The 24,368-nt window shown below is 44.7% G+C and overlaps 1 protein-coding gene across 2 annotated transcripts in view; it reads right to left on the reverse strand.

Annotated features, from left to right (window-relative positions):
- LOC129695711 (intracellular hyaluronan-binding protein 4-like) overlaps positions 1-24,368 on the reverse strand; it is a 35,569-nt gene that overhangs the window by 9,341 nt on the left and 1,860 nt on the right. The window contains exons 2-4 of one of the 2 annotated variants that reach the window (XM_055632903.1): positions 17,919-18,069; positions 13,982-14,128; positions 5,950-6,021 (exon numbers count right to left, since the gene is read on the reverse strand). In XM_055632903.1, coding sequence (XP_055488878.1) covers positions 5,950-6,021; positions 13,982-14,128; positions 17,919-18,069 — 370 coding nt within the window. The remainder of the gene's footprint in view (positions 1-5,949; positions 6,022-13,981; positions 14,129-17,918; positions 18,070-24,368) is intronic. The other variant, XM_055632904.1, reaches the window with a different exon arrangement.

The raw sequence follows: 24,368 nt of genomic DNA on the forward strand, positions 1-24,368 counted from the left end.
AGCACATGTCTAATCCATGAGATTTATCACAGTGGAAAAGGGAATGGGATCACCGCCACTTTCAATTTAACCATATAACCATATAACAATTACAGCACGGAAACAGGCCATCTCGGCCCTACAAGTCCATGCCAAGTCCAATTTACATGGAAACATAGAAAATAAGTGCAGGAGTAGGCTATTCGGCCCTTCGAGTCTGCACTGCCATTCAATATGATCATGGCTGATCATCCAACTCAGTATCCCGTACCTGCCTTCTCTCCATACCCCCTGATCCCTATAGCCACAAGGGCCACATCTAACTCACTCTTAAATATAGCAAATGAACTGGCCTCAACTACCTTCTGTGGCAGAGAGTTCCAGAGATTCACCACTCTCTGCATGAAAAATGTTTTTCTCATCTCGGTTCTAAAGGATTTCCCCTCTATCCTTAAGCTGTGACCCCTTGTTGGGGAAGTCCAGGACATCAGGAACAATCTTCCTGCATCTAGCCTGTCCAATCCCTTAAGCATTTTGTAAGTTTCTATAAGATCCCCCCCCAATCTTCTAAATTCCTAGCGAGTACAATCCGAGTCTATCCAGTCTTTCTTCATAAGAAAGTCCTGACATCCCAGGAATCAGTCTGGTGAACCTTCTCTGCACTCCCTCTATGGCAATAATGTCCTTCCTCAGATTTGGAGACCAAAACTGTACACAATACTCCAGGTGTGGTCTCACCTGCGGCAGAACCTCCCTGCTCCTATACTCAAATCCTTTTCTATTTACCATCTCTATTTGGAAATAGATTGCTATTCATGTAAATTCAGGAATTATCTCTCTAACTGCAGTGTACAAGCACCCACACCAACAGGATTGCAGCAGCTCAAGGTAGATGCTCACTATCATTTTTCAGGGGAGTTGGCAATAAATTGACTGCATAAGAAAGGCTCAGATCCCAACAGTTTTAATGAACATAAACTCAAGGGTGTGGGCTGGTACAAGCATAAATGAGAAACCAGATTTTACTTTGAGTTCTTTGCATAATATTCACTTTGCAATGCTTTTATTTTTTCATATTACTGCCCAACACAGAGGCACTCCTTCCATCAAGCACAGAAGGTGGGCAGAGACCACATTGCAACTCCCGCTGGAGCACGAGCTGCAAATTAAAAAACAGAATCCCTATTCTCCACAATTTGGGCTATTAAAAAAGTTGTAAATTGAATTGGTCAGGTGAAGGTATTTTAACACCAGTTTTTTCAAGGAATTCTGCCCATCTTAATTAGACATGCTCAGTGAGACCAAAGGTGGTGTTTTTGTTTAAGAAGGAACTGCAGATGCTGGAAAATCAAAGGTAGACAAAAGTGCTAAAGTGCTGGAGAAACTCAGTGGGTGCAGCAGCATCTACGGAGCGAAGGAAATAGGCAACGTTTCGGGCCGAAACCCTTATAACCATATAACAATTACAGCACGGAAACAGGCCATCTCGGCCCTACAAGTCCGTGCCGAACAACTTATTTTCCCTTAGTCCCACCTGCCTGCACTCATACCATAACCCTCCATTCCCTTCTCAACCATATGCCTATCCAATTTATTTTTAAATGATACCAACGAACCTGCCTCCACCACTTCCACTGGAAGCGCATTCCACACCGCTACCACTCTCTGAGTAAAGAAGTTCCCCCTCATGTTACCCCTAAACTTCTGTCCCTTAATTCTGAAGTCATGTCCTCTTGTTTGAATCTTCCCTATTCTCAAAGGGAAAAGCTTGTCCACGTCAACTCTGTCTATCTTCAGTGTTTTTTGTTTGCTTAATAAGAATGGCAAATGGGAGAAAATAAAAGGTTGATCGTCTCTTCAGATAAAAACCCAATTTTAAAAAAAAATCCCTATGACTCATAGGGTGCAAACCAGTGGCATCCATTACCACAGAGCACCGTAGAGGCAGAGTCTAGTTTAGTTTATTATTGTCACGTGTACTGAGGTACAGTGAAAAGCTTTTTAGTTACGTGCTACCCAGTCAACGAAAAGACTGAGTACAGTCAAGCCATCCAGTGTACAGATGCAGGATAATGGGCATGTCATTTTGTGCAAGATGAATATATAAAAAACATAAATTTCTAAATGCAAAAGGAATGAGAATATGAGGAGAGAGCAGGAACATGGTATTGATATCAACGATCAACCGCCATTGATTGGTGAAAAAGACTTAATGGGCCAAATGGACCTACTCCTTTGATTCATATTTTTGTGTTCTCTAATTCACATGACCTATTTGTTAACCCATTTCTCATCCAGTTTCCCTAAAATGTTTTACAGTCAGTGGTACTCGTATCTCTCATCATCTAAGAACCAAGCTGATTAAACAGCATGTGGAGGGAAATAGACAGACAACATATCCAAATGTCCTTCGCCCTTCACTAATTCAGCAGTTTGTATTTTGCTCCAGATTTCAACATCTGCAGTCTCTTGTATCTTATCACTGAGATGCCTTAAGCCATCTCCAGATTTGGGTCTCTGTACCCCAAAAGACAAGGATTACTGGTCTTAATGACTACAAGCCTGCCGCACTGACCTCTGTAGTCACGAAGACCCTTGAAAGACTTGTGCTGTCCCAGCTGAAATATATCACAAACCCCCTGCTGGACCCTCTGCAGTTTGCATACTGGGCCAATAGATCAGTGGATGACAGTCAACCTAGGCCTGCACTTCATCCTCCAGCACCTAGACCACCAGGGGACCTATGCAAGGATTTTTTTTGTGGATTTTTGCTTTGCATTCAACACCATTGGGCCAGAGCTACTACACTCTAAACTCTCCCAGTTGAATGTGCCTGAACCCGTCTGTCAGTGGATCACCAACTTCCTGACAGACAAGAAGCAGCATGTGAGGCTGGGAAAGCACATCTCGGACCCGCTGACCCTCAGCATAGGAGCACCGCAAGGCTGCTTACTCTCCCCCTCCCCTTTACTCTCTCTACACCAATGACTGCACCTCCACAGACTCCTTGTCAAGCTTCTCAAGTTTGCGGACGACACAACCCTGATTAGACTGATCCAGGATGGGGAGGAATCAACTTAGACAGGAAGTGACACAGCTGGCGTCCTGGTGCCTTGGTAACAACCTGGAGCTCGATGCTCTTAAGGCGATGGAATTGATGGTAGACTTTAGGAGAGCTCCCCCTCCCCTCCCCCATTCAACAACACTACAGTCACATCTGTGGAGTCCTTTAAGTTCCTTGGAACCATCATCTCCAAGGACCTTAAATGGGAGGCCACCATCGACTCCACGGTCAAAAAGGCCCAACAGTGGATGTATTTCCTGCGGCAGCTGAGGAAACACAATCTGCCACAGGTAACAATGGTCCAATTCTATAGTGCAATCATAGAGCCTGTCGTCACCCTCTCCATCATGGTCTGGTTTGGCTCAGCCACCAAACACAACATCCGGAGGCTGCTGCGAATCGTTCGATCAGCTGAGAAGGTTGTTGGCTGCAACCTTCCACCCATTGATGAACTGTACACTGCAAGGGCCAGGAAGCGTGGGTAAGATCATCTCTGACCCCTCTCACCCTGGCCACAAACGCTTTGAAGCACTTCCCTCTGGAAGGCGACTCCGGACTGTCAGACATAAAAACAGCTTTTTTTCCCACGTGCAGTAGCTCTACTCAATAACCAAAAGTCTGTAGCCTCCGTTTGCTCTGGTATTTTATTTCATTCACATGTTTAAACTATAATGTTTTATTCTTAATGTTTTAATGTTTTATGTTTTATTCTTAATGGTTTACTGTATGTCGTGATGTTACTTGCGAGCGGAGCACCAAGGCAAATTCCTTGTATGTGTACATACTTGGCCAATAAACTTATTCATTCATTCGCTTATGCTTGCATTTTACACCGCTCCCAGTAGTTTCAAAAATTAAATCCTCCATTCTTCCCTTGGTTCTGAGAAATTGCCTCCAAAATTATTAAAATCAATTATTAAAGATGTAATAGAGGCGCATTTGGATAGCAGGATTGGTCCAAGTCAGCATGAATTTATGAATCATGCTCGACTAATATGGAATTTTTTTAAGACGTAACAAGTAAAATGGATAAGGGAGAGCCAGTGGATGTAGTGTATCTGGACCTTCAGAAAGTCTTTGATAAGGTCCCACACTGGAGATTAGTGGGCACAATTAGAGCACATGACATTGGGGGCAGGGTATTGACATGGATAGAAAATTGGTTGGCAGACAGGAAACAAAGTGAAGGAATTAACGGTTCCCTTTCAAAATGGCAGGTAGCGGCTTGTGGGGTGCCGCAAGGCTCGGTGCTGGGACCGCAGCTATTCTCAATATATATTAATGATTTAGATGAACGAATTAAAAGTAACAATAGCAAATTTGCAGATGACACAAAGCTGGATGGCAGTGTGAACTGTGAAGATGACCCTGTGAGGATGCAGGATGACTCGGACAGGTTGGGTGTGGGCAGATGCATGGCAGATGCAGTATAATGTGGATATATGTGAGGTTATCCACTTTGGTGGCAAGAACAAGGCGGCAAATTATTATCCAAATGGTGTCAGATTAGGAAAAGGGGAAGTGCAATGAGTCCTGGATGTCCTTGTACACCAGTCACTGAAATTAAGCATGCAGGTACAGCAGGCCGTGAAGAAAGCTAATGGCATGTTGGCCTTCATAATGAGAAGATTTGAGTATAGGAGTAAAGAGGTCCTTCTGCAGTTGTAGACGGCCCTGGTGAGATCACACCAGGAGTATTGTGTGCAGTTTTGGTCTCCTAATTTGAGGATGGACATTCTTGCTATTGAAGGAGTGCAGTGTAGGTTCACGAGGTTAATTCCCGGGATGGTGGGACTGTCATATGATGAAAGAATGGAACGACTGGGCTTGTATGCACTGGAATTTAGAAGGAGGAGGGGGGATCTTATAGAAACATATACAATTATTAAGGGATTGGATATGCTAGATGCAGGAAACATGTTCCCGATGTTGGGGGTGTCCAGAACCAGGGGCCACAGTTTAAGAATAAAGGGGTGCCATTTAGAACTAATCTGATGAAAAATGTTTTCACCCAGAGAGTTATGAATTTGTGGAATTCTCTGCCTCAGAAGGCAGTGGAGGCCGACTCAGTGAATGCATTCAAAAGAGTTAGATAGAGCTCTTAGGGATAGTGAAATTAAGGGATATGGGGATAAGGCTGATAGTGGATGATCAGCCATGATCACATTGAATGGCGGTCCTGGCTTGAAGGGCTGAATGGCCTACTCCTGCACCTATTTTGTATGTATCTATACAATATATAAAACATGGTTTCTCTTTCCACAGATGCTGCTGGACCGACTGGGTTTTTCCAACTATTTTTGTTTTAGTTTCAAATTCCAGCATCTGCAGATTTATTTTCCATTACTGTTGACACTAACCTCGTTTCTATTTTGTAAGCTGCGTATTTACAGCATGCAGAAGCAGATTACAATTTCACCTGTAAATTGATATTTTTATTCTTAGCTATCCCATGAACTATCTAAACTCATTAACCATGAAAGGTTTCCACACCATCCTGCTGCATCACAATTCCTCAATGCAACTGCACCTATGGCATGAGAAACTGATTCAGCATTAACAACATTTAAGATTGAGTGAAGCCTAGGAGCATTTTGGTTCCCAACTGAGGGGCATTTTGGTTACAATTATTCCACAATTACCAAAACCAAAGAACATTCCATGTAAATGAGGGGAGAATAAGCTATGAGCAAGAAAACCTATTCCTACAAATTACTCAAGAACACTTAAAAAAAACCTTACACCCCACAAAAACTATCACCCTACCATCCACACTTCAGTTGCTGATGGCTGCTGACAGTGCATGTGGACTTTGGTATATCCCGAGGTAGGAGTTCTGAGAGTAATGTAGGATATTGGCTGTTACACATTTCCACTGCATTTTCCTAAACACAGGAAATCCATACCTCGGATCATCTCCGATTGCTCCCCAGTTTCGAGATCCACTTCCACCCTTTTTATTCTCTGGTTTCATTCCCCTAAAAGAGAAAGTATCCTGTTCAACTCTTTTGTGTCGTCAACAGTTTGAATAACAACCCCAAAAAAGTATGATTGCTCATTAAATTTGGGCCAAAGATATCTGAAGGGAGGCCACAACAGGTGATCTAAACTGATCATTTTTGAAACTAGTCTTTCCAAGACCAGTTATCTTCCCAACCAAGAACAACAGGCAGGAAACCTGACCTTAACTTGTTTTCATCAAATTTTCCATTTATGCCACACACCATGTTGGTTATGTTGTAGGGTGCTTTCAGAATTCGACCAATGCAAATTACTACAACCCCAATATGCCTAACCCCTGCACGAAAATGATTTTCCTGCCTCTGGAGAGAATCAGAGCTTCTGTGCAAAGATATCGGACCCTAAAAGCCTGTAGTATACTTCTTGCAAAATCTTCATGGGAGTGTGCCAGGATGTTGGATAAAAGATTCAGTGTGACTGACAATCCCACAAAAGACTGAGCCTACAACCTGAACAAGGCCACATGTAGAGGGGGAAGTGAACATCATTCTAGTTGAGATGCAATCAAAACATGTCTGGCAAGTCCATGGCATGAAATGGAGCAAAAAAAATATTCGCCAGCCTTGCAAAAACTATTTGAAGTTTCCACTTCCTCTTCACGAAACTAATTAAACAACAATAAAATCATAGGAACTATTGTGCTCTGGCAGGATTTACAGGAGCTACCTCAGTCACATATAGATACATATAGCATCTTGGAAATACAATTAAGCAGTCCATGCATGCATGTAGCAAGACTCAGATAACAAAAGAAGGAAAGGCTAAATTGCCCCCTTCAAGCCTGAATTGAAACTATTCAATAGTCAAGGTTGATCACCTTAATAACATATTCTCACTCCCCTACCAAATTGCACGAAGAAAATTATCCATCTTCTTGGATGCAGTTAACAACCTGGCCTCTACAGCCCTGTGATGGTGAATTGCACAGGTTAACTACACTAAGTCCAGAAATTTCTCCACGTGGAGACAAGAGACTGCAGATGCTGAAATTTTTAACAAAAACGTCTAGGATCTACAGAATCCCACGACAGAAAGCAAAGACCAAACAACACTTAGCTGAGCCAGACACCTTGTGTCACACTTATTCCAGAAGCCCCTTTTACCTACACTCACCAATCACCATTTTCACACAGAGTGGTGAATCTCTGGAACTCTCTGCCAGAGGGTAGTTGAGGCCAGTTCATTGGCTATATTTAAGAGAGAGTTAGATGTGGCCCTTGTGGCTAAGGGGATCAGAGGGTATGGAGAGAAGGCAGGTACGGGATATTGAGTTGGATGATCAGCCATGATCATATTGAATGGCGGTGCAGGCTCGAAGGGCCGAATGGCCTACTCCTGCACCTAATTTCTATAATCCGTGTGCAGATAAGGCCAATTAGTAGTGTCTGACCTTGGCGTTGTTATTGAGCTCTTGCGGCTGGAACTTCTCGTGAGGCTGCTAGCGAGTCGCCAGTGGTGACAGGCTGTATGCAAAACCAACGTGGGCGTGAAGGCTCCACAGCTTCTCCCCTCAGCCACCAAGTCATGCAAGGTGGCGACTGCCTGGCTTGTCTTGCCCCGTACCGGTCTGGTGGGTTGATTTTACGGCCTGATCTTGTTTGGTACTGCAGTGTGGGAAGGCTTTGACAGCAAGTGTTGGGGTCTTGTGACTTTGCCGGTTCGGTGGGTGAGGTAGTCGGTTGGTTCTCGACGTATGCTGGCTTTAACCGGTCGATGGGTATGGTGTCAGTTTTTCCGTTCCGATAGATCACAAAACTTATGGGTAGGCGTTAGATGACTTGGTACAGGCCATCGTATGCTTGCTGAAGAGGTCGGTGGACGTGTCGGACCAAAACATGTGCAGCGTTGGAGGTCAGCAGGCACGTAGACCATTGCAGGTGTCACCGTGTCTGTGTTCCACGTCTGAGTAGCTGCATAGTCGCTGTAATCGATCCAACATACCTGTTGGTCATAGGATCAGTCTGTGGGATTCTTTTGACAAATTGCCGATCAGTGAGTTGTGCCGAGCGTGTGACGCTTCTCATCCTAGGTCTGCTTTCAGCGACAACATGTCCTTGGATGCAGAACCAGTGAATGACGGTTCACTCCAGTGCGATGCACCGATAGGTACCAGGGCTGGCGTGGATGGCGATGGATCGGATCATACTTGAGTGTGCCGATGATTGGCTGCATTCGAACCATTCAATTTGATAGGGCATCGCGCAACCGAGCCGCGAGATGTTCAGTGCAGAAAAAGTCCATGGCAATTTCCGCCGCTAGCTACCCACACTTGTACGGGTATTGTCATGGTGATCCGTGAAGGGTGTGACTTTCAAAACGAAATGACGCAGAGGTATGCCAGTTCTCACTTGTCGGATTCTTGATAATTTTGCCGAAAGGCCAGGAGGCCCATTGGGCCGTGCTCCACGGATTCCCACGGGCGTTGTGGTGATAATGCATTGGGCCTCTGTGGGTTTCTTCGGCGGTCCTCTTAGCGCGTTGAAATGTTGCACTGCAGTTCCGCTCCATTTGTCCAACACCTCTCGTAGGTTGGTCCAAGGTCGGTTGGTGTTCTCGTGTTCGCCAGGCAAGGGTTTGCCGTCATTGTGTCACATGTTGTGATCGTGCTTGGCGACTCCCGCTCACGTGTCAAAAAAAAAATGTTCACTCTGAACTGCACGGTCTAGCAGAATCTTGCCATCTTGTGAACGGGTCTTCACAAATGAGCAGATATGTGTAGTTTCTTGACGGCGTGAGTGGGCCGACCAAGTCCACGTGCATGTGCTCGAAACGGGTGTTCAGTACAGGAAACTCACCATAAAGGGTCCTAGTGTGCCTGGAGATCTTGGATTGTTGACCGGGAGACACGTCTTCGCCCATAATCCAACTTCATGCTTGATGAAAGGCCAGATGAAACGTTTAGAGATTAGTTTTTATCGTAGCCTTCTTGCCCGAATGTGATAAGTTGTGCAGCGCGCTGAAAGCTTCTCGGCGCATCGTCCTAAGCACAAACGGCCTTGGTTTGCCAGTGGAAGTGTCACATATGATGGTTTCTCTCGTGTCACCGATAGGTACATCTTCCAATTTTAGGGCTGTATGCGTCGGTGGTAATGGATAACATCGGGATCAGTACGTTGCGTGCGAGCCATGGCATAAAAATCGATGAGTGTGGCCGCATTCAGAGCATCCACCTCCTTGATCTTGATAGGGCGTCGGCAACCAGATTTGCTGATGTCACTGGAGAATTGCAGAACGAAGTCCAAGTGGCAAATTTTCCCGCGGTGAATAGCTCCCCACACTTGTACGAGTAGTGTATGCAAGCGGTTGGTGATCCGTATAAATAGTGAAGGGACGGCCTTTCAACAGATGGCGGAAATGCTTGACGGCGAGGTATATAGCCAAAAGTTCTCACTTGATCATACTGTACCTCATCTGAGTGGATGATAATTTTGCCGAAAAGAATGCCAGAGGCCCTTGACTCGCTGCTCCACGACAACTCCCACGGCATTGATGGGAGGCATCGGTGGTGAGTGAAAATAAGGCATTGGGCCTCTGATGGACCAGCATAGTTGCGTCGGCGAGAGTCCTCTTGTTGAAGGCTTGCACTGCATCCTCGGGTAAACACAACGGTTTCTTTGAAGACTATTTGTCCGAACCTTTGAGTAGGTTGGTCAAGGGTAATGGGGAACCTGTGGCGTTCGGTAGAAAGCGGCGGTAGAAATTCATCATCCCCAAAAATTGCCGTAATTAGTTTAGCACACGATGCCAGAGGAAAGTGAGTTTGCGAGCTCCAAGGCGGAAGGCACCACAAACTTTTCCTAATTTCAGATAAATCTCATGGCAGGTTTCCAGCACAACAGTAGTATGGTTTACACCAGATTCTCAGCACAGTAGCACTCTCTGCAAAGCACCTCCATGCATCATGTTTTATTACTAATCATAATTCTAATAGCATGTTCATTCCTGATAATGTATTCTGAACATTAAACAAAATACCAGTCCATGCTGTAAAACCAAGCTTAATTTATATTTCAGAATGAATTAATTTGAATTTTTAACTTCATTGCAGATTAAAAAGCCAATTTTGCTATTCCCCAAGTAACCAAAACAAACATAAATACAGAAAGCATTTGCATACAATTACTAGATTCCTCCTTTCTTAAAAAGGTTGCAAATGAAGCATTCATTTCATGCATGAGCCAAACATAATGACTTTCATCAGCCCTGCTTACTATCTTAAGTTTTGTCCAATCTAATCCAAATTATATGCTTACAAAGGCATATTACTGAAAACACCATTGGCGCATTTGCAATGTTTGGAATTCTTATTTATAGATCAAAAGTATACTGGAATCCTCATTACTTAAAACAATTTTTTCTCAATCTCCGCTTGCTTAGTTCTATCCAGAACTCTCGGTGGCTCACCTTGCTCCTTGTGCTTCTCCATCATGAATAACGATGCAAAGTACTGGTCTAGTATCTCAGACTCCAGGCACAAATTCCTTCCTTTATATCACCTTATATCAGCCATCTCTTTATCCCTGGTTATTTTCCTTATTAATAGTACATATAAAAAAGCTTGATATTTTTCTATAATTTGACTCGCCAAAAATATTTCATAGCCTCTTTTGGCCCTTCTAATCATCTGCTCGAGTTCTTTCCTACTCGTGTTATATTCTTCAAAGGCCTTATCTGATTTCATCATTTTAACCTTGCACATGCTTCCTTTTTGCTTTTGACTAAATTTACAACCTTTTACATCCCTCCTCGGGCGGGGATGGGACAAATTTGGGATGGGGGGCAGGGGGGGGTCCAGTGGCAGTTCGGCAGCGCGTGCGGCGCCAGAGACCTGGGATCGATCATGGCTGCAGATGAGGCGCGGGTCTGGGTGCGTGTTCTCCAGTCTACCACTCGCATCTGCTCTCTCTCTCTCTCTCTCTCTCTCGCTGTTACACCCCTCACTCCTGCTACCTGTTCCTTGGGGGGGGGGGGATGAGGAGTTGACCATTTATGGGAGTCTCTCTGGAATCGAGAATTTCATTGCTCATTTGTATTCATAGATGAGGCTGAAGAATTCCATTGCCTTGAAATTAGCAGAATAGTGAAATTCAACAGAAACTATCATCGTTGTGTTCCAGTCTGGAATACATTAATTTTCCTATAATATGACCACATGGCACCGCTGTTCCTCTGATTAAATATATTTTTACACATACATTTTGAATAAAGATAAGAATTTATACATAGTTTCTTCAGCCAGCGCTTTGTTCGCTTTTCTTTTATGGCGAATGACCTTTGAAAAATCCCATGATTCCTTGTGTTTTTCGGAATACCGAACTCGCTTATAATGTTGTAATCAGCATTACTCCAATTTAATACCTTTCCTCAAGCTCCAGATTTATCCTGATTCAAAATAATATTAAAATTTAGAACATAGAAAAAGGACTTCTGATGCAGGTTAATAAATAAAATGGGACACAAAGTACTGGAGTAACTCAGTGGGCCAGGCAGCTTCCCTGGAGAAGAATGATAGGTGGCGTTTTGGGTCGACCCTACTTCGGGGGGGGGGGGGGGGGGGTCACCTCTGGGGGAATCCCATTGGGGGGGGGGGAAAGGGGGGGGGAAAAGGTGGAAAAGGTGATCTCCTGTACAGGTCACCTCTGCCCCAGAAGAAATCCCATTGGTCCAAAAATCTATAACTGTGGCCTCTGCACCAACTCCAGAGCCACACATTCATCTGTCATATCAACCCTATTCTAACCTTCACAAGCACATGTTACTGTGAGAAATCCAGAGATTACTATCCTCAAAGTCCTCCTTTTGCCTTAAGGGCCTGTCCCACTTTCATGACCTAATTCACGACCTTTTTTACTCGTGGACATTTTTCAACATCTTGAAAAAACGCCCCGACCTACTTGATGCCACGAGTACCTAAGACTAACATTATGACCTGCTACGACCTACCTATGACCTCGTGACGACCATGCTGCGAGTACGAGTCAAGGGAAAACTCGTCAGAAGTCGTGAATTAGGTCGTGAAAGTGTGACAGGCCCTTAACTCCATTCACTCTGCAGGACCACAGATATTTTTGATGTCATTTGTGCCACAAGGACTTTTTGGAGCTCCTCCTCCCCCTCTAGAATGGTCTGCAGCCACTCAAGACATCCTAAACCCTGTACCAGGGAGTTTCTGCAGAAACGGCAAATAATTGGGTCCAAGAAGTAATGAAGCAGCTTGCCATTGATGATTTAAGGTATTTGCTCATCTTACAAAGGCATGCACTCTATTGTCATCTCCACTCAGTGAGTTTGCATTTTGAACTTCTAGCCTTTTCTCAGAAGGTTCACCATCTGTCTTTTATCCCCACATTTGTTGTCAGCCTCCCAGTTTTAGATCAGTTATCTGCTACAATCTACTTTCAGTCACAACCCTTTCATCAGCAAACGTCTGCAGCTCAGATTTATTCCATACAGACCCAAACTGAAATTCCACCCAACCACAAATGGTGGCACTGTTACTAGCTGCCTCCACCCACAGTCTGGTTGTCTTTTTTATTTTGTCACGTTTAGAGTGTTTTTTTTTTAGTATTTTATGTCGGGGGGGGGAAGTGGGTAGGGTAGGGTAGGGGGGAACCGTCCTTCAGTCACTTCCTGGCAAGGATGCGGCTATTACCCGAGTCGCGTCCTCACCCCCCCACCTACCAACTGGATTGGCACGGCCTTTCCTGCCGGGACCGGACCAGAGCTTCAGCAGCTGTGGCGCTGCGCTCGATACATCGCTGACCGGGCGAGGCCTTACCTGGGATCGCCGCTTGGAGCTCCGGAGTGTTGGGCCGCTGCTCCAACATCGCGGAGCTGTGGGTGCGGAGCTCCCAGCGCGGGCGGCGCTGACTTTAACATCGCGGAGTCCTGGGACCCTTTGCCAGGGGTCGCCAGCGCGAATCTCCGCCCAGCGCGGCCTGTGGACATCGGGAGCCGCGGACTCCGGTGGAAGGTGGCCAATTCTGAAGACCAGGCCGCTGAGGATGTTATCCCGTTCGACGTCGGGGTTCCATTGATCCCTCCGAGGGCCTGAACATCGGGCGGCATCGGGCGCCTGTGGCGGCGACTACGGGGTGTTCAGGAGGCCCCGACCACGGGTGAAAATCAGGGAACATCAGCGAGGAGGTTGACTGGACTTTGGTTCCTTCCCTCACAGTGGGGAACTTTGGTGCAGCTGTGGGGATGTTTGTGTTGTGGACTATTGTGTTCTGTGTTTTTGTGTTTTTTTAATTTTATTTTTTGTATGACTAAGGGAAAAATAATTTTGTTGTATTTTAATCTACGTATCAAAATCCCACCCCAAGCGTTCAAAATGATACGTAGAAATATCTAGACAAAATACTAATATTCTAACAGTAACTAACTAACTTAAGCATAAATGGCTCCTACACAGTCCCTTCCACACAGTTCAGACTTAAAGCCTTGGAGCTCATTCAACATCCAGCAAGCAACATCACAACAGAATATTTCAAAACATAATACCACCCCTTTAAATCACTCCATAATGTGGCAGAAAAGCCAAATTCAAAATATGCTTTCATCTTCATGCCAGCCAAGGTATGGACACCGAACAATGCACAAATACTGTATTTCACTTTCAATCAACTCACTTGGCATTTGAAGTTAAGTGCACATAATACTTAATGGATGAATTACCAAAATCTTTGTAAATCAAAGATAGACCAATTAAGCTTATGTTAACCCTGTTTACATATTAAAGCAATAAAAGGCCAATACAGTATTGTTGCTAAATTACAACTGCATACATACACAAGATTCATAAAATGTCAATGTACCAAGCCTGTGACTTTTCTTATAAATAGACATACCTCTTCATATTCGATTTCCAAAGCATTAAAATCCTAATTTACTCAAAGTATCATCCAAGCAACTCACACTTTGTCATTTCCACTGTGTCTTTCAAACTCTCGTCTTCCTCTTGGATCAAAACCATTGACACTTCTTGGAAATCCACCTCTTCCACGGCCACGCCCTCTTCCACCTCGCCCTCTCATTGAAGCTCTATCCATCCTGTCAGTTGGTCTGCAAAATTAAAAAAATTAATTGCAATGAATGTTAATGATTTCATTAAAGTTCATGCAATAGCTTCACATACTATTAATAAATGATATGCACCATAAAACAATGATCAAGCTAACCTAGCTGCTCATGCTGTTTTTACAGCAATAAAACAATGGAGTTTAAAATCAGAACTTTTGGCACGCTACAAAATGACCCTACTGTCAATATAATATTCTACAGCACTGCTCTACTGAATACCAAATCACTCACTGCATCACACTACGTGTATCATAAATCATAGTGCAACATGCAAGGGTTTGCCAAGCATAGATTACATATGTGGAATGCACTGGACAAGCTGGAAGACCTGAAGCAGATCATTTCTTGCAAAAGAACCACTTGATCAGTAAAATAGATTGTGTCCCTGGCAAAAATAACTAATTTCTAACGTGGAGCTGCTCACATCAAATCAGAAAATTATATTTCCACTTTTAGAATATTTGGATAGCTGGAATGATCATCAGACTATTCTCCTTGCGCATTTTAGCTGGCATTTTCCTTGCACTCTAATGGTTAACTTGGAAAGTGGAACACAAGCATTATGTACTTGTTTTAAAATTGTTCAGTAAGTGCTAAAATATTAATCTAATTGACATTTATTAACTACAGCTGTGAAAACATTTGATAACAAAAGCTTTTCTCCAAATAACCATGCTTAAAATGTATTTACAATTTACAGTTCCATCAAATTTAAAATTGGGCGGGGAGCGAAAAGATACAGAAAAGGTTCACCTTAACAGGAGCACTTTATACACTCTTATTCAACCTAATAAATAGACTAGTCCATTTCTTAATTGATTTTCAGACTCCCAGTATTTTAGCAATGCTGAGCTGAAATTTTAGTCACCTTGTGACATTGCTAATCTGCTGGAGTAGGTATCCCATTTCTGTATTCATATCGCATCAAAAATACGGCAGTGCAGCACTCTGATAATTAAATATCTCCAATTTCCTTTGCCAAAATATATTCTGATCTGTATATATTTCCAATAACTTGTTCAAGAGTAACAGAGGCAATCCCAGGATATGGTACCATGGATGATATGCTGCAGTGAAAGCTTACCGGTTCTCAAAATATATGGTGGCATACCAGAAAAAAACTTCATCTATTAGTTTTTGATCATGCTTTCCAATTCTTTCATAGAGCTTTCTTATCTGCTGAGATACTTTTCATAGGCAGCAAGATAATTTCACACCATGTATGGGGGGGAGGAGGGAGAGGGGAGGAGGAGGAGAGGGGAGGAGGAGAGGAGGAGGGGGGGAGGAGAGGGGGAGGAGGGGAGGGGGGGGAGGAGGAGAGGGGGAGGAGGAGAGGGGGAGGAGGAGAGGGGGAGGGAGGGAGGGGGGGAGGAGGAGAGGGGGAGGAGGAGGGGGGAGGTGGAGAGGGGGGAGGTGGAGAGGGGGGAGGGGGGAGGAGAGAGGGGGGGAGGAGGGAGGAGGGGGGAGGAGGAGAGGGGGGGGGGGAGGTGGAGGGAGGGGGGGAGGAGGTGGAGAGGAGGGGGAGGTGGAGGAGGGAGGGGGAGGTGGAGAGGGGGGGAGGTGGAGAGGAGGGGGGGAGGAGGGGGGGAGGAGGAGAGGGTGGGAGGGAGGGGGAGGGGGGAGGAGGAGGGGGGGAGGAAAGGGAGGGGAGGAGAGGGAGGAGAGGGCGAGGGAGAGGAGAGGAGAGGAGAGGAGAGGGGAGGGAGAGGAGGGGGGAGGAGGGAGAGGGGGAGAGGAGAGGAGGAGAGGAGGGGAGAGAGAGGGGGGAGGAGGAGGGGAGGGTGAGGAGGGGGGGGAGGAGAGAGGAGGAGGGGAGGAGGGGAGGGAGAGGAGGAGGGAGAGGGGAGGGAGAGGGAGAGGGGGGGAGAGGAGAGGGGGGAGGAGAGGGAGAGGGGAGGGAGAGGAGAGGAGAGGGGGAGGAGAGGAGGGGAGGGAGAGGAGAGGGGAGAGAGGAGAGGAGAGGGGAGTGGAGGAGAGTGGAGGAGAGGGAGAGGAGAGGAGGAGGGGAGGAGAGGGGAGGAGAGGAGAGGGGGAGGGGAGGGGGGGGGGGGGGGGGGGGGGAGAACCTAAAAAAACATTTTAGAACCAAAAAAAAGACACAACAAGACACTTTTTGCAAACATTTTAGAACCAATAGACACATTCTGCAAGCGTTTTAGAACCAAGGACACTTACATTTGAGTAGACATGTGTTCAGTGTTATTCACAGCTCAGAGAAATGTGACCCTCTGCCTTCCTCCAGCTTGCAGACACTGATTGAGGCACACCACTTCCTGGTTTTATAGTCCCTCCCCCCTGCCGCCAGCAGGGGCAGCAGAGAGAATGGGGAGTTTTGTAAAATCATAAATATCTCTGTCATTTTTCATTGACGGGAAAAATCCTCGTCACACATACGGCGGAGGGGGGCTCTGAGCAAGGTGGCCAAAAATGACGGCCGCAGGTGGCGGCGTTCTCTTGGAAATCGCAGCACAGATGGCCAAAACCGGTCAAGAACAGACTTTTAGTAATATAGACAACAGGAACCGTTGATAGATCAGCCATGATTGAATGGCGGAGTAGATTTGATGGACTGAATGGCCTAATTCTGCTCCTATCACTTACGACCTTGTGATGGTCCAATTCTACACGGCCATCGTAGAATCTGTTCTCACCTTCTCCATCATGGTCAGGTTTGGCTCAGCCACCAAGCACAACACCTGGAGGCTGCAGCGAATCATCCGATCAGCAGAGAAGATTATTGGCTGCAACCTTCCCTCCATTGATGAACTGTACACTGCAAGGGCCAGGAAGCGAGCGGGCAAGATCATCTCTGACGCCTCTCACCCTGGCCACAAACTCTTTGAATCACTCCCCTCTGGAAAGCAACTCCGGACTGTCAAAGCTGCCGCAACCAGACGTAAAAACAGTTTTTATCCACGAGTAGTTGCTCTACTAAACAGCCAAAAATCTGTAGCCTCCCTTTGATCTGGTATTTTGTTGGTTCACATGCTTGATCAATGGTGTTTTATCATTAATGTTTTATTATTATTAATGTTTAGTGTTTTCTGAGTCATCCATAACTGTCACTGTATGTCATGTTGTTACTTGTGGGCGGAGCACCAAGGCAAATTCCTTGTATGTGAATACTTGGCCAATAAACTTACTTATGACCCTTCTAAACTAGAACCAAAAATCAGAGTGCAGTGTACTTCAGTTAACAGTTAGAGCATTTGGAATAGGGCCACCGCATTTAGAAGTTAGTTATGGCAGATCAATGAATTATTGTAAAATCATATACAACTACACCTAGTAGTAAATTATCAAAGAAGTCAATCATTTAGTACTACTATTTTCTCAACTTTATGACGAGAAATATCAAACTTGATGACCCATATTACAAATTTTAAAAGTAATCTTAATAAATAAGCAGCCATTCATTCTTAAGAGCAGAAATAGACAAAGTCATGTGACAAGGAGTGTAGTTTATTTAATTGCTACTGGTCGATATCCCTGATCAGTTATTTCATAGGGCAGAAAGGAAAGAGACATTTAAAAACAAATGTGTTAACATTTCACCACAGACAACCTAGAGTGATCAGACATTGCATGTTACACTAGCACCTGAACCAGGAAAGAGAAGAGTACAGAAACTACTCCAAGATACAATAAAGAACTACGCTGCAATGCATCACATTTCAGCCTAGACTGTGACTTTTAATATTCATACCCCTCTGCTCCCCAACCCTTCATCAATTTTAACTAACATGTTCAATGAACAGGAAATTGGCCTTACACTTCAAATGAAAATTCAGCAGCTCCTTCCATTTCATTAGGACGACGTTCTCGGAACACAACTCGCCGATCTGATCGTTCCGTTTTCCTCTCAACATCCTGGTTTTCATTCTGTCCTCTGATTTCTGTCCGCTTTGGGCCTCTCCTTGGTCCTGATCAAACAGAAGTTTAGTTAAACGTAGTCTGAGCAGTTCCAGTGATAAAATCTACTCAGGTCATGCATTTAAACTAGCATTTAACTTTTTTTTTTAATTGCTGGAAACACTCAATAGATCAGGCAGAATTATGTGGAAGGACAGTTTCTCTTTCCACTGATTATGTTTTGTTGTCATGTTTCAGATATCCAATTCTGATTTTCATATATTCAAAATAGTCTGTTCTAAACAAAAAAGATATTTGCCGTCCTGTTCCACAACTTTACCAAATACGCAAGGTCCAATCCCAAGGTTTGATAACTGATAAGGCTGAATTACGATTTTTAAAAAGTGCAAGGTAGACTTTTTTTTAACATAATTCAGCCATATCATAATCTCTTGTTATGGACGCCCTGAAGGCTCTTGATAAGATCGACAGCAAAGCTGAAGCACATGGCATAAAAGGGACAATGATAGCATGGATGAGAAGCTAGCAAAGTAACATAATGGTGAATTGTATTCAATCCCAGTCATGTTATAGGAGGATGTGAAGAGGTTAGAAGATTTGCAATTATGGTATGGAATGATGGACTACATTTCCAAAAGTCCCAACAAGAGAGCCTGGGACACTTTTCGTTAGAGACAACAAAGGAAAGATATGATGTTATATAAAATGATGAGGGGTCTAGACAGAGTAGATAAGAGTTGGCCGTTCCCTTTGATGAAGTGGCAGAGGACACAAGATCACATTTATAAATGAGGACAATAACTAAGAGACGGAGAGAGTCTTCAACACACGTACACACTGTCTGCAGATGCCAAGGATGTGGTTTCCATTGCCGCCATAAAGAGAGGACTGGATAAATAAGTGGCGAAGAAAAGTTTCCATGGCTGAGGAGAAAAGGCCAGAATGTGGGAATAGAAAGTTACCCTGGTAAAGAGCCAGCCTTGTACAATGGGATGAATAATCTCCTCCTATGCTATAATTATCCAGTGATCAAAAATCTTATTAGATCATGCCAGTATTTTTTCTTTACATTAAAATTCAGCTAGCTTATCCTTTCAATCTAATGAAGATAGATTTATTAAAAGTTTTTAAACCTACTCTTCTGGAAAAAAAAGTACAACCAGGTTAAATCCAAATGCAATCAATCTGATGAATCCACTAGTTTTTGATTTGTAATTTGTGGTACTAACAAGAATAGCTTGGAATAAATGCATACAGCACCCATTTGTACTACAAGTTGAACACTGATTTTCTGGCACCCTCGGTTCAAGAACCTTTCTGGGTTAACCATTTTTCTGGATCAACAGAGGACACGTGATAATGAAACAACTATACACCTCTCGTGTCTCTAAAGCACCATGGAGTGCCAGAAACTTAAATAACATCAAATGTAAACTGAAGGTGAATGGAATGATCTGCCGACCCATCCCCAACTCCCACCGCCTCCAAAATCATTTAGACCCCCAGCTTCCAACTATACACCCGACTCGCAAGGTACACCAGTGAGTCCTCCTTCAAAGCACCGTTGGCGGATTTGCAAGCAGCGGCCGTTATCAGGGCGATAGCGGCCGCTGATTGCAAGCCCACCAACGGCGCTTTCAAAACAACCCCTTTCGCACGCCGAGGCCGGGAGGAGGAGGCCTCCTTCTGCCGGGTGGGGTGCGGGAGGAGGAGGCTGTAGAGCCGCTGTTTGGGACCTGTGATTCGTTCCGACCTTTTGTCACCCTGCACCTAGTATCTTTGCCCCGCAATACAGCCGTCGCCGACACAAAACGTCACGTTCCTATTCTCCAGAGGTGCTGCCTGACCGCGGAGTTACTCCAGTTTTTTGCCTATCGGTAAAAACCAGTATCTGCATGCCAAGCCGTGCAAAATGAGTCGCCGTTTAGGTTGCCTGGCGGCACTTTGGGTGGTCAATGGCACCCGGGCAACCGCTAACTTTGAATATATATATATATATATTATATATATATATAACTAAAAGTAAGATCTTGACCACTTCCTGTTTTTCTGTTTCTGTTTGAAAAAACGCTGCCACTTACGGCTGTGATTTTTGGCCATCTTACTCAGTCCCCCTCCGCTGCGCAGGACAAGGGGATTTTTCCCATTGATTAAAAATAAAAGTTATTAATGTTTAAAAAATGTTAACATTCTCTCTGCTGCCCTTGCTGGTGGGAGGGGGGAGAAACTATAAAACCCACAAGACACCTGCAAGATGGAGGAAGCGAGAGGGTCACGTCGCTCTGAGCTGTGAATAATACTGAGCACATGTCTACTCAACTGTGAGTGCCCTTAATGTGGTTTGAAAATGAAAAGGTGGTTGCTTTGAAATGCTGCACTGCAAATGGTTGTTGGTGGTGGTAACTGCTTTGAAATGCTGCACTGCAAATGGTTGTTGGTGGTGGTAATTGCTTTGAAATGCTGCACTGCAAATGGTTGTTGGTGGTGGTAACTGCTTTGAAATGCTACACTGCAAATGGTTGTTGGTGGTGGTAATTGCTTTGAAATGCTACACTGCAAATGGTTGTTGGTGGTGGTAACTGCTTTGAAATGCTGCACTGCAAATGGTTGATGGTGGTGGTAACTTCACAACTTCCTGTTTGTACTGTACATTGATTTTAGATAAAACGCTACCACTTACGGCTGTGATTTTTGACCATCTTACTCAGTCCCCCTCTGCTCATCAGGTGCAGAGGATTCTTCCCATCAATTAAAAATAAAAGTATTATTAGTGTTTAAAAAAATGTTGCGAATCTCTCTGTCAATCACGCCATGAAAGCCACGCCCCTTCCAGTGGGAGGGAGATTATAAAACCCGGAAGCGTGGGTGTGGCTCAGTCTCTGCAAGACAGGGGAGGGAGAGGTCACGACTCTGTCTGAGCTGTGAATCTACTGCATTGTGAGTGTGGTGTTTATGTGGTGTATGGTGGTTTCACCTTGTTTGAAATGGTATGAAATTGCATTTGAATTTGATGGCCTTGCACCCTGCTTGAAGTGGTATGAAACTGCATTTGAATTTGGTGGCCTTGCACCCTGCTTGAAATGGAATTTCAAGGAATAACCATGAGTCAACTCCCAGCCCACCAGCCATGAATGAGCTGCCAGCACATCAGGCTTCAGTGACTGAGCTGCCAGCCCAAGAATCCATTTGGCCCACAATGTCCATACTATCCCTCTGGAAAACAGTTCCTTCAGCCTACAATACCCATACTAGCACTCCAGAAAGCCCCCCCCCCCCCACTAGCCACCAATATTGGAATTGGTGGAGAGGTGGAATATTACTTTGGGATATATATATTTTTAAAATATATATATATTATGGTCTAGTCTATTATTATTATTATCATTATTATTCTACTATTGTGTGTGGGTGTATTATTAGTGTTGGCCTGGAGTGAGAGCCGAGCCCAGGGCCGAAAAAACAGCTGCCGCTGAAACCAAGTCAGGGCCGGGCCAAGTACGAGAACCAGGCCAAGTTCCAGGCCCTGGCGCTGCTCTACGACTTGGGTAGGTCCTGTGGCAGGGAATGTGAGGGGAGGAGGATGAGGGAAACAAGGGAGGGGGGGGGGGGGGGGGGGGGGGGGTAGGGAGTGAGATGGTAGAGGGGATGGGGGGGGGGGTAGGATGCAGGAGGGAGATGACCACTCCCTATCTACACTCCTCACACCCTCTCTCTCTCTCCACTTCCCCTTCCTCTCCCTCCCTCCACCCAAACTACCCCCCTCCCTCTCTGCCCCTCTCCCCTCCCTTTCTACCCCTCCCCCATCCCTCTACCCTCGCCCTCTCTGCCCCCTCCCCCTCTCCCTCCATCTCTACCACCTCGCCATCTCTAGGAATTGAAGAGGGATGGTGAAGAGGAAGTGGAGGGAGTGCTGGGGGATGAGGAGAAATGAGCCACGCCTGCGCAGTTGGGGGCAAAGCGCAAGTGTTGCAATATTGCGTTGGGGAACGGGTGAGTGGTGGAATCTTACGTCGGGGAAGCAGAGCCAATGGGTCTGCACTTAGCTTGCATAGTAATGCCTCCATCTTCTATGTCACAACGGGAACCCATCAGCCGCGCCTGCGCAGTTGGGAGCTATGGGTGAATGATGGAATATTGCGTTGGGGACCAGCCCTCCTGTGTGACAACGCCGTGCCCCCCCCCACATTGGGGGATGGGACCCAACGGGTCCCACTTGGTCTAGTCACATAAAATTCAAATATAGCTCACCATCATCCAAAGCAGTTCACAAAAGTACATGTGTATATAAGGGATATTCTTGTCCTCATCTCCTTTGTATTTTCTCTCAAATGCCATTCATCATTATCAGATGCGACTCAAATACAAACTTTCACAAGTTGTGAAATGCAGAGCAGGAAGACATACCCTGCAGAACAGGCTGGGCATGTCCTCCTCTTTCAGAGGAATAAACAAATAGGGGGCAGGAAAGAGGTAACCCAGCAGATTTGGCATTTGAGTGGAAGGAAGTTTTGAAAAGGGACAAGATATTGGTGGAGACCAGAGCATTTCAAAGAGAAAAGATCTGATGTTGAAAGAATTTTGAGGGAGAGACAAGGGGTGGGATCACCAGATATCAGAATTTACAAAGGATGATACTTTGAATGTGGAGGCAAGTTGAGTGAAAGGCATGGACAAGGGGTACCTTATCCTTATTCTGATGGGAGGATTGGTAATAAGAGTACAGGAAATGGAACAAATGTGGTTACAAACACTAGCAAATGCAGTAGAGGGAAACCACAGTTGACAGGGAGATAAAAACTATAATCAATGGTGTGGAAAGGGGCATTGGAAGAGAAGAAATAGCAGCATAGAAATTGGTACCCATAGATGAAATGTTTTAAAGGAAAAGCCTATGTACAAAAGCAGGTAACAACAATTATTAATTTTCCATGTCCTCAATGCAACTTCATACAAATTTACCTTTCTGAATGTTGCCTGATAGAAGGTCATTAATTTACTTTCTAACACCTGAGATGCTGCCCAACCAGCTGAGAATATTCTCCATTTTTAGTTTATGTGCAAATTAGTCAAATGGCATGGAAACAAGCTTCTCAACACAACTCATCCATTGCAACCGAATTGCCGAACTGAGCTTGTCCGACTTGCCTACATACGACCCATATCGCTCCAAATCTTTCTTATCCATCACTGTGTCCTAGTGTTTTTTTTAATGTGGCAATAATACCCACTTCTGCCACATGTGCCACCCACTGTGTGAAAATGTTGCTCCTCAGACTTCTATCTTTCCCCTCATACCGTAAACCCATATGGTCTTCATTCTCCAACCCTGGGGAAAACAGTGTGCACCTTATCTTTGCCCTCGTGATTTTATACTCCTCGAAAGATCACCCCTAGTCTCCTACACTCCATGGAATAAAGTCCTAACCTGCCCAACCTCTCCTTATAACTGTCATCTGAGCAACATCCTCAAGTCTTTTCTTGTATTATTTACACCCTATTAGCATGTTTCCAGCATTTTGAGAAAAAATGAACACAATACTCCAAATGCAGCCTTCGCACAACTGCAGCATAATGCCCCGATGAAGTTCAGCATGCAAAAAAAGACACCTCACCACCTACCTACCCGTGACATCACTTTCCGGGAACTCTGTACATGTATTCCAAGGTCTCCCTGTGCCATAACATTCCCTGGGGCTCTACCATTCACTGTGAACGCCCTACTCCTGTTTTGACTTTCTAAAATGCCAAACCTCACACTTGAATTAAACCCCATTTGCCATTTCTCAGCCCACTTCCCCAGCTGATTAAGATCCCACTGTAATTCCGGATAACCTTCTTCACTGTCTATAATACCACATATTTAAGTGTCATCTGTAAACTTATTAACCATGCCTTAGTAATGGATCAAATGAATGTCAGCAAAAATCCTTCATTTCTCATGGTCTCCCACATCAGCATATAATTACTCAAAGCAGGCACAAGATTCTGATGGCTTTGAAAGTTGTCTCTTAGGCCATTCAGTACAATACACACGTGGGAGCTTTCTTGATACTTTACATCCCAATTATGTAGGCACGCGTGAATTTGTTCAGGAATCTTCACCCCACCACAAGACTACAGTCGACAGTTATACGCTCCATGATCAACTCTTCAGTAAAATGCTGAGCACGTAGGTTAAAAACGTGCTCAGATTAAATTGCTCTTTGCTGACTTAGCAGTTTGGACTATTTTGTGGACACATGCTGCTGCAAATCCGAAATATTCAGGAGAAAGGGAGTAGATATTTTGGGGGTGATTAGTCAAATGTCTCTTGATTTTAAAAGACTGTTTTTCACCAAATCTTTTAAAA

The sequence above is a fragment of the Leucoraja erinacea genome, chromosome 3 (genome assembly GCF_028641065.1).
Source record: "Leucoraja erinacea ecotype New England chromosome 3, Leri_hhj_1, whole genome shotgun sequence".
Taxonomy (NCBI): Eukaryota; Metazoa; Chordata; class Chondrichthyes; order Rajiformes; family Rajidae; genus Leucoraja; species Leucoraja erinaceus.